This window comes from Chroicocephalus ridibundus, unplaced genomic scaffold (genome assembly GCF_963924245.1).
Source record: "Chroicocephalus ridibundus unplaced genomic scaffold, bChrRid1.1 SCAFFOLD_612, whole genome shotgun sequence".
NCBI lineage: Eukaryota > Metazoa > Chordata > Aves > Charadriiformes > Laridae > Chroicocephalus > Chroicocephalus ridibundus.
This window is the reverse complement of record NW_026961465.1, coordinates 230-8910: the sequence shown is the minus strand read 5'-3', so window position 1 is coordinate 8910 and position 8681 is coordinate 230. Positions and strand designations below refer to the sequence as shown.

At 71.3% G+C, this 8681-nt stretch overlaps 1 protein-coding gene across 1 annotated transcript; it reads left to right on the top strand.

Annotated features, from left to right (window-relative positions):
• Positions 1–116: 116 nt before the first annotated feature.
• OXA1L (OXA1L mitochondrial inner membrane protein) lies at positions 117–8469 on the top strand. Its single transcript, XM_063321970.1, has 10 exons — positions 117–248; positions 797–880; positions 1253–1538; positions 2890–3033; positions 3916–4001; positions 4998–5162; positions 6351–6455; positions 6961–7138; positions 8104–8184; positions 8321–8469. The coding sequence occupies exons 1-10, from the start codon at positions 186–188 to the stop codon at positions 8431–8433; spliced, it is 1305 nt and encodes a 434-aa protein (XP_063178040.1). The 5' UTR covers positions 117–185; the 3' UTR covers positions 8434–8469.
• The last annotated feature ends 212 nt before the right edge of the window (positions 8470–8681 follow it).

Sequence of the window (8681 nt, the reverse complement as noted above, 5' to 3'; positions counted from 1 at the left end):
AGGGCTGCCCGCACCAATTATGGCGGCGGCGGCGCCGCTCCCTCCATGCGCATGCGCCGCCTTTGGCCACGCCCCCCCAGGGCAGCCCGCGCTCCCAATGGGCGGCGGCGGCCCCGCCCCCTTGTGCGTGCAGGCGTGGCCACGCCCCCTGACGCCGGCCACGCCCCTCCTCCCCTCAGGCAGCCATGATGGCGGCGGCGGCGGCGGCACCGCGGCTCCGGCCGCTCCTGCGGGCCCTGCGGACACAGGTTCGGCCCCGCCGGGCGGGGACACCCCGGGGGGAGGACGTCAAACCCCCTGGGTGACGTCACGCCCGCGCCGTGGCGTCACGCCGGCCGGGCGGGGGAGTGGGAGCGTGTGTGGTGTGTCTCCTTCTCCCCCCCTTTCGCTGTCTTCCCTTTTCCCTCTCTTTTTCCCTTTCCCGTGACGTCACGTAGAGCTGTGATGTCATGCGTGGCCGTTACGTCACGGCTGGACCCCTTTCCGGGGGGGAGTATCGCGTGTTTCCATCCTTTCCCCCTTTTTGAACCGTTTCCCGCCTTTTTTAAAATGAGTAGTAATGACATCATGGGCGGCCGTGACGTCACACACCCCCACAACACCTTTTTTTGGGGGGGGAGGGAGCGTCACCCTCCACTGTGACGTCACAGAGGTCACGACCTTGCCTGCACCACGTTAGAATGAGGCGACGGGGCCTTGCCCCCCCCCCCCGCGGAGTGGCGGCTGCTGACGTCATGCTGGGGGGCGGTGACGTCATCGGCGCCCCCCCCCACCTCCCTCCTCTTTCTCCCCCCAGACGCTGCGGGGACCCCCCTGGCCCCGGAGAACCCCCCTGGGGCTGGGCCCCGCGCCCCGAGGGCTGGCCACCATCAGCGCCCAGGTGAGGGGGGGGGGGCATCTGGGGGGTAATTTGGGGTCAGTGGGGCAGGGTGGGGGCTCTGGGGGGTAGTTGAGGGGCTGGGGGGTAGTTTGGGGGGCTCTGGGGGCCAGTTGGGGGTCAATGGGGCAGGCTGAGGTTGCCGGGGCAGGGTGGAGGGTAGTTGGGGGGCTGGGGGGGGCAGATGGAGGTCTCTGGGTGGGGAATGGGGCTGGGGGGGGACTCGGCGGGGCGCACTGGGCAGCTGTGGGGCAGACTGGAGGAATGGGGGGGGGTCTGGGGGGCAGATGGGGGGCTCTGGGGGGGGCTGTGGGGCACGAAGGGGGGAGCTGTGGGGCAGAACACGGTAACACTCCCTTCTCTCTCCCCTCCCAGGCAGTCTCCCCAGCCCCTGCAGCTGCCGTGGGGCAGCAGCCCCCCGCCGTGGGGCAGCCAGAGCCTGCCGTGGGGCAGAACCCCCCCTCCACGGGTCAGGAGCCGCCGCCTGTGGCTCAGGAGCCCCCCGCCGTGGGGCTAGAGTCCCCCGCCGTGGGGCTGGGGGAGGAGGTGCGGCTGGAGGAATTGGGGCTGGGGGCCTTCACCCCCGTGGGGCTGGTGCAAAACTTCCTTCAGTTCCTGCACCTCGACGTGGGGCTGCCCTGGTGGGGGGCCATCGCCGTCGGTGAGTGGGGCTGGGGGGGCGGGGGGTTCTGTGGGGCTGGGGGGCCCTGTGGGGCTGGGCAGGGGCCGCGTGGGACAGGAGAGTGGTTCGGGGGGGGGGGGCTTTGGAGGGGTCTCTATGGGGCTGGGGGGGGTGCTCTGTGGGGTTTGAGGCTGTGTGGGGTTTAGGGGGGGCTTTCTATGGGGCTGGGGGGGGCTCTGTGGGGCTCAAGGAGGGATCCCCAGGGGGTTGTGGGGCCAGGGGAGCCCCTTGTGGGGAGGAGGGAGGAGTCTCTGTGGGTCTGGGGGGATCTTTATGAGGCCAGGGGGGCTCAGGAGGGTGCTCTGTGGGGCTGCGGGGGCTCAGAGAGGGCGTCTGTGGGGCTGGGGAGCTTCTGCAGGGGTCTCTGTGGGGCTGGAGGGACTCTGGAAGCGTCCGTATGGGGGGGCAGTGGGTCACAGCACATCTGTGCGCGGCTGGAGAAGCTCTGTGGGGCGCAGAGATATTTATGGGGGGCTGTGTGGGGCTCTGGGGCTCTCTATGGGGCTGCGGGGGGGTCTGGAGGGGGCTGCTAGGGGGCTGGGGGGGCTCTGGAGGAGTCTCTGTGGGGCTGGGGGGGGCTCAGGGAGGGGTTCCCCTGTGGCGGCAGGGTTCTATGGGGCTGAAGGGTGAGTGTTTCTGGGGCTGGGGGTGTCTCTATGGGGCTGGGGGGTGTCTCTGTGGGGCTCTCTGGGGTTGGGGGCTGGTCTCTGGGTCTGGGGGGGGGTGTCTCTCTGGGGCTGGGGGGGGTCTCTCTGGGGCTGGGGGGTGGTCTGTGTGGCTGGGGGGGGTCTCTGTGGGGCAGGGGGGGTCTCTCTGGGGTTGGGGGGTGGTCTATGGGGCTCGGGTGGTCTCTGTGGGGTTGGGGGGTTCTCTATGGGGTTGGGGGGAGTCTTTATGGGGCTGGGGGGGTGTCTCTGGGGTTGGGGGGTGGGTTTCTGTGGGGCTGCGGGCGGTCTATGGGGCTGGGGAGAGTCTCTCTGGGGCTGGGGGGGGTCTCTATGGGGCTGGGGGCGGTCTCTGTGGACTTGGGGGGTGGTCTATGGGGCTGGGGAGACTCTCCTTGGGGCTGGGGGGGGGTCTCTATGGGGCTGACAGTGTCTCTCTGGTGTTTGGGGGTGCCCTATGGGGCTGGGGGGGGTCTCTCTGGCGTTGGCGGGTGGCCTATGGGGCTGGGGGGGAGCCTGTGTGGGGCTGGCGAGTGTCTCTCTGTGCTTGGAGGATCTCTATGGGGCTGGGAGGGGGGGGGGGGCTCTAGCGGGGCGTCCGCGGGGCCGTGTGGGGCCCACCCGTCCCCCCCCACTGATGCCCCCCCCCCCCCCCCCCTCCGCAGGGACGCTGGGGGCGCGGGTGGCGCTGCTGCCGCTGCTGGTGCGGGGCCAGCGGGAGGCCGCCCGCCTGGCGGCCCACATGCCCCAGCTCCAGCTGCTCTCCCAGCGCCTGGCCGAGGCCCGCCGGGGCGCCGACCAGTACCAGGGTAGGGGGGGCTACCGGCACGGGGGGGCGGGGCTACCGGCACGGCGGGGGGGGGGGGGCGGGGCTTGGGGGAGGGGGCGGAGCCTCCGGAGGGGGCGGGGGTTCTGCTGGGGCCGGGCTGGGCTGCGGGGAGGGGGCGGGGCTTGCGGGGAGGGGGCGGGGTCGTCGCGGTGGGGGGCGTGGCCAGCGGGAGGGGGCGGGGTCACAGAGGAGGGGGCGTGGCCTGGGCTTGGGGGGGTGCCTGGGGAGAGTGGGAGGGGCTTGTAGCGAGGGGGCGGGGTCAGTGAGGGGGCGTGGTCAAAGGGAGGGGGCGGGGTCACAGAGAAGGGGGCGGGGTCTGGGCTTGGGAGGAGGGGGAGGGGCTTGTGGGGAGGGGGCGGGGTCGTTTAGCCGGGGGGCGTGGCCAACAGAAAGGGGCGGGGTCACAGAGGGGGGCGTGGTCTTGGCTTAGGGGGAGGGGGCGGGGTCGTCGCGGTGGGGGGGCGTGGCCAGCGGGAGGGGGCGGGGTCACAGAGGAGGGGGCGTGGCCTGGGCGTGGGAGGGGCTTGTGGGGAGGGGGCGGGGTCATTGCGCCGGGGGGCGTGGCCAGCGGGGGGGGCGGGGTCACAGAAGAGGGGCGTGGCCTCCGTGAAGGGGGCGGGGCCTCCAAAGGGGATGCCGCGGTGGGCGGGGCTTCGGGGGGGGCGTGGTCAGCGAGGGGGCGTGGCCAGCAGCGCTGGGGGTGGGGCTTTAAGAGTGTTTTAAAGGACTTTTAAAGGGCCGGCGCCTTCTATAGCAAAAGGCGGGTGGGGGGGGGTCGTGTTTGGGGAAGGGTGGGGCTGCTGGAGGGGGCGTGTCCTCGCCAGGCCACGCCCTCCCCTGAAGCCACGCCCCCTCCCTGCAGTGGCCCGGGCGTACTCGGAGCTGGCAGCTTATCAGAAACGGCACGACGTGAACCCCCTGCGCGGCTTCCTCGTGCCCCTCGTGCAGGTCGGGGGCCACCCAGGGGGGGGGTCTCCGGGCGGGGGGGGCCAGGGAGGGTACCCAGGGGGCTGGGAGGGGACATGGGGGGCTGGGAGGGGACAAAGGGGCTCCGGGGAGGGCACCCAGGGGGCTGGGAGGGGACATGGGGGGTCTGGGGAGGGCACCCAGGGGTCTGGGAGGGGACATGGCGGGCTGGGAGGGGACAAAGGGGGCTGGGAGGGGACACGGGGGGCTGCGGAGGGCACCCAGGGGGGTGGGAGGGGACACGAGGGGGCCGGGGAGGGCACCCCGGGGCCTGGGAGGTGGCACAGGGGGTCCGGGGAAGGGCACCCAGGGGGGTGGGAGGGGACATGGGGGGCTGGGAGGGGACAAAGGGGCTCCAGGGAGGGCACCCAGGGGGCTGGGAGGGGACATGGGGGATCTGAGGAGGGCACCCACGGGGCTGGGAGAGGACATGGGGCGTCTGGGGAGGGCACCCAGGGGGCTGGGAGGGGACATGGGGGGTCTGGCAGGGGACATGGGGGGTCTGTGGAGGGCACCCAAGGGTCTGGGAGGGGACATGGGGGGTCTGGGGAGGGCACCCAGGGGGGTGGGAGGGGACATGGGTGTCTGGGAGGGGACAAAGGGGATCTGGGGAGGGCACCCAGGGGGCTGGGAGGGGACATGGGGGGCTGGGAGGGGACAAAGAGGGTCCAGGGAGGGCACCCAGGGGTCTGGGAGGGGACACGGGGGGCTGGGAGGAGACATGGGGGGTCTGGGGAGGGCACCCAGGAGGGTGGGAGGGGACATGGGGAGCTGGGAGGGGACAAAGGGGGCTGGGAGGGGACACGGGGGGTCCGGGGAGGGCACCCAGGGGGGTGGGAGGGGACATGGGGGGTCTGGGGAGGGCACCCAGGGGGCTGGGAGGGGACACAGGAGCTCTGGGGGGACCCAGACGTCGTGCGTGTGTCCCCCCCCGGCCCCCCATGACGTACCTGGGGGGGGGACACGTGTGTCGCGCAGACCCCCCTCTTCGTCTCCTTCTTCCTGGCGCTGCAGAAGATGGCGGCGGCGCCGGTGCCGGGGCTGCACCGGGGGGGCCTGGCCTGGTTCCCCGACCTGGCGGCCCCCGACCCCTACTACGTCCTGCCCCTCCTCGTCACCGCCTCCACCTGGCTCGTCCTCGAGGTACCGCCCCCGGGGGGGGGGGCGCGGGGGCAAATACGGGGGGGTCTGGGGTAAATGCGGGGGGTCTGGGGGGAACATAGGGGGTTTGGGGCAAATATGGGGGTTTTGGGGTGTGTAGAGGGGAGTTTGGGGCAAATATGGGGGGTTTGGGGCAAATATGGGGGGTTTGGGGCAAATATGGGGGATTTGGGGCAAATACGGGGGGGTTGGGGGCAAATGCAGGGGGTCTGTGGGGAGTACAGGGGGGCTTAGGGTAAATATGGGGGGGGTTGGGGCAAGTATTGGGGGGGGTTGGGGCAAATATGGGGGTTTTGGGGTGAGTACAGGGGACTTTGCGGCAAATATGGAGGATTTGGGGCAAATACGGGGGGATTTGGGGCAAATACGGGGGGGTTGGGGCAAGTATTGGGGGGGCTTGGGGCAAATACGGGGGTTTTGGGGTGAGTACAGGGGACTTTGGGACAAATATGGGGAGTTTGGAGCAAATCCGGGGGGGTTGGGGGCAAATACAGGGGCTTTGGGTAAAATACGGGGGGTTTTGGGTAAAATACGGGGGGTTTTGGGGCAAATATTGGGGGGGGTTGGGGCAAATACGGGGGTTTTGGGTGAGTACAGGGGACTTTGGGGCAAATATGGGGGGTTTGGGGCAAATACGGGGGGATTTGGGGCAAATACGGGGGGGTTGGGGGGAGTACAGGAGGGGTTAGAGTAAATACGGGGGGGTTGGGGCAAATATTGGGGGGTTGGGGCAAGTATTGGGGGGGTTGGGGCAAATATGGGGCTTTTGAGGTGAGTATAGGGGACTTTGGGATAAATACAGGGGGGGTTTGGGGCAAATACGGGGGCGTTGGGGCAAATATTGGGGGAGTTGGGGCAAATACGGGGGTTTTGGGGTGAGTACAGGGGACTTTGGGGTAAATATGGAGGGTTTTGGGGTAAATATGGGGGATTTGGGGCAAATACGGGGGGGTTGGGGGGAGTATAGGGGGGCTTAGAGCAAATACGGGGGGGTTGGGGGCAAATACGGGGGGTTTTGGGGGGGCGATTTGGGGCCGGAGCTGCAGGAAGGAATGAAAATCCGGGGTGGACTTTACGCGGGATTTAGGGATTATCGGGGGCGGGCGCGGGCGTGGCGCGGGCGTGTCCCCCCTCCTCCTTATCCCTTCCCCCCCCCCCCCTTCCCCGCAGGTGGGGGCGGAGACGGGGGTGTCGAGCCCGGGGGCGGGGGCGGTGCGTCAGGCCCTGCGCCTGCTGCCCCTCTTCTTCCTCCCCTTCATCATCCACTTCCCCACCGTGAGCAGGGGCGGGGCTCCCCGGGGAGGGGCGGGGCTTCACGGGGTGGGGCTCCCCGGGGAGGGGCGGGGCCTAAAAACAGGGGGCGGGGCTTTCCCCGGAGGCGGGAGGGGCCTCCTAGAAGGGAGGGGGGTGGAGCCGGGGAGAGCCTTGGTGGGCGGGGCCTGGCGCTTTGTGGGCGGGGCCTGGCGCTTGGTGGGCGGGGCCTCCGCGGAGGGGGGGTGGAGCCGGGAGAGCCTTGGTGGGCGGGGCCTGGCGCTTGGTGGGCGGGGCCTCCGCGGAGGGGGGGTGGAGCCGGGAGAGCTTTGGTGGGCGGGCCTGGCGCTTTGTGGGCGGGGCCTCCGCGGAGGGGGCGTGGCCTGGGGAGGGAGGGGGCGTGGCCAGCCCTGTGCTGGCCGTACCCACCCCCCCCCCCCCCCCATTCCCCCATTCATCGCCGTGGCCGGGCGTGGCCGGGCGTGGCCTGACCGGGGGTGGGGGGGGGGTGGGCGGGGCTTGTCCGCAGGCCGTCTTCACCTATTGGCTGACGTCCAACGCCTTCAGCCTGGCGCAGACGGGGCTCCTGCGCGTCCCCGACCCTCCGGGCCCGTCTCCGGGTGCCCCCCCCGCCTTCCTCGGCGGCCGCCAACCCCCAACCCCCCCCGGCAAAGGGCCCGCCGGCCTCCTGGGGCGGCTGCGGCAGGGTGAGCCCCCCGGGGGGGGGCGGGGGGGGGGCTAGGGGGGGGATGGGGGGTCTATAGGGGCTGGGGAGGGATGGGGGGGGGTTATAAGGGCAGGGGGAGGGCATGGAAGTGGTCTATAGGGGGGTCGAGGGGGATGGGGGGGCTATAGGGGGCTGGGGGGGAGTTGGGGGGGGTCTGGAGGGGCTGGGGAGGGGCTGGGGGGAGATGGGGGGGTCTATAGGGGGCTGGGGGGGAGATGGGGGGGTTTATAGGGGGCTGGTTGGGGGTAGAGGGCCTTGGGGTGAGGGGTGGGGGGGTCTATAGGAGGCTGGGGGGGAGTTGGGGGGGGTCTATAGGGGCTGGGGAGGGGCTGGGGGGGAGATGGGGGGGGGTCTATAGGGGCTGGGGGAGGGGCTGGGGGGGTCTGGGGGGATGGAGGGGATATAGGGGCTGGGGAGAGGGTGGGGGGTCTATAGGAGGCTGGGGGGGGAGATGGGGGGTCTATAGGGGGCTGGGGGGGAGATGGGGGGGTCTATAGGGGGCTGGTCGGGGGGTAGAGGGCCTGGGGAGGAGGGTGGGGGGGTCTATAGGGGGCTGGGGGGGGGGGAGAGGGGCTGGGGGAGGGGCTGGGGGGGGATCTATAGGGGGCTTGGGGGGGAGATAGGGGGGTCTATAGGAGGCTGGGGGGGGTTAGAGGGGCTGGGGGAACGGATGGGGGGGGCCTATACAGGCCTGGGGGGGATGGGGGGGGGTCTGTAGGGCGCTGGGGGGGGGGAGAGGGGCTGGGGGGGGTCTATAGGGGGTTGGGGGGGGTACGGAGACTGGGGGGAGGTATGGGGGGGGTTTATTGGGGGGGTTCTGGGGTCTTGGGGGGGGGGCGTAGGGGGTTCTGCGGGGCGGGGGGGTGTCCCCGTGTGGTGTGTCGTCCCCCCCCCCCCCCCCGGCTGACTGCGGGGGGGTTGGGGGGGGGGGCTGTTGTCTGGCAGAGTGGCGGGAGGCGCGGGCGGCGCAGCGGGGGGAGGAGCGGCAATGGCGGCTGCGGCACCACCTCGACCTGGCCGCCAAGGGTGAGCTCTCGCAGGACGGGGGGGTGCGGGGGGGTCTTCACACGAGGGGGGGGGTCCTCGCACGAGGATGGGTCCCCCCCTCCCCTCCTGACCCCCCCCTTTTCCCCCCCTTTTCCCCCCCCTTTCCCCCCCACAGGCCCCCTCCGACAGACCTTCGCCCACAACCCGCTCTCCCCCCCCGGGGGGGGCCGCCTCCCCCCGCCCCCCGGGCCCCCCCCCAAGCGCCCCTGGAAGGAGACCCTGGGCTGAGGAGCCGCAATAAACGCTCCCCAAACCGTCCCCGTTTCCTCCGTGGCTCCGCGTTCATTTGGGGGGGTTTAATTACCGGGGGGGGGGGGATAGGGGTGTGAAAAAGCGCGTTTAGGGGCTCCGCGGCGCCGTTTGGCGCCCCGCGGCCGCCGTAGCGCTCAAGATGGCGGCGGGCGGAGAAGATGGCGGCGCCCCGGCTTCCGTACAACAACATGGCCGGCTGCCGTAGCGCACGGCGCTTCCGTACG

What these genes read in the sequence shown, in the direction of transcription:
- OXA1L (XM_063321970.1), top strand. Translation starts at nt 186, where the DNA reads ATGATGGCGGCGGCGGCGGCGGCACCGCGGCTCCGGCCGCTCCTGCGG. An exon ending in GTGGGGGGCCATCGCCGTCG is followed by an intron (nt 1,539 to 2,889) that starts GTGAGTGGGGCT and finishes CCCCCTCCGCAG; the next exon opens with GGACGCTGGGGGCGCGGGTG. An exon ending in CCTCGACCTGGCCGCCAAGG is followed by an intron (nt 8,185 to 8,320) that starts GTGAGCTCTCGC and finishes TCCCCCCCACAG; the next exon opens with GCCCCCTCCGACAGACCTTC.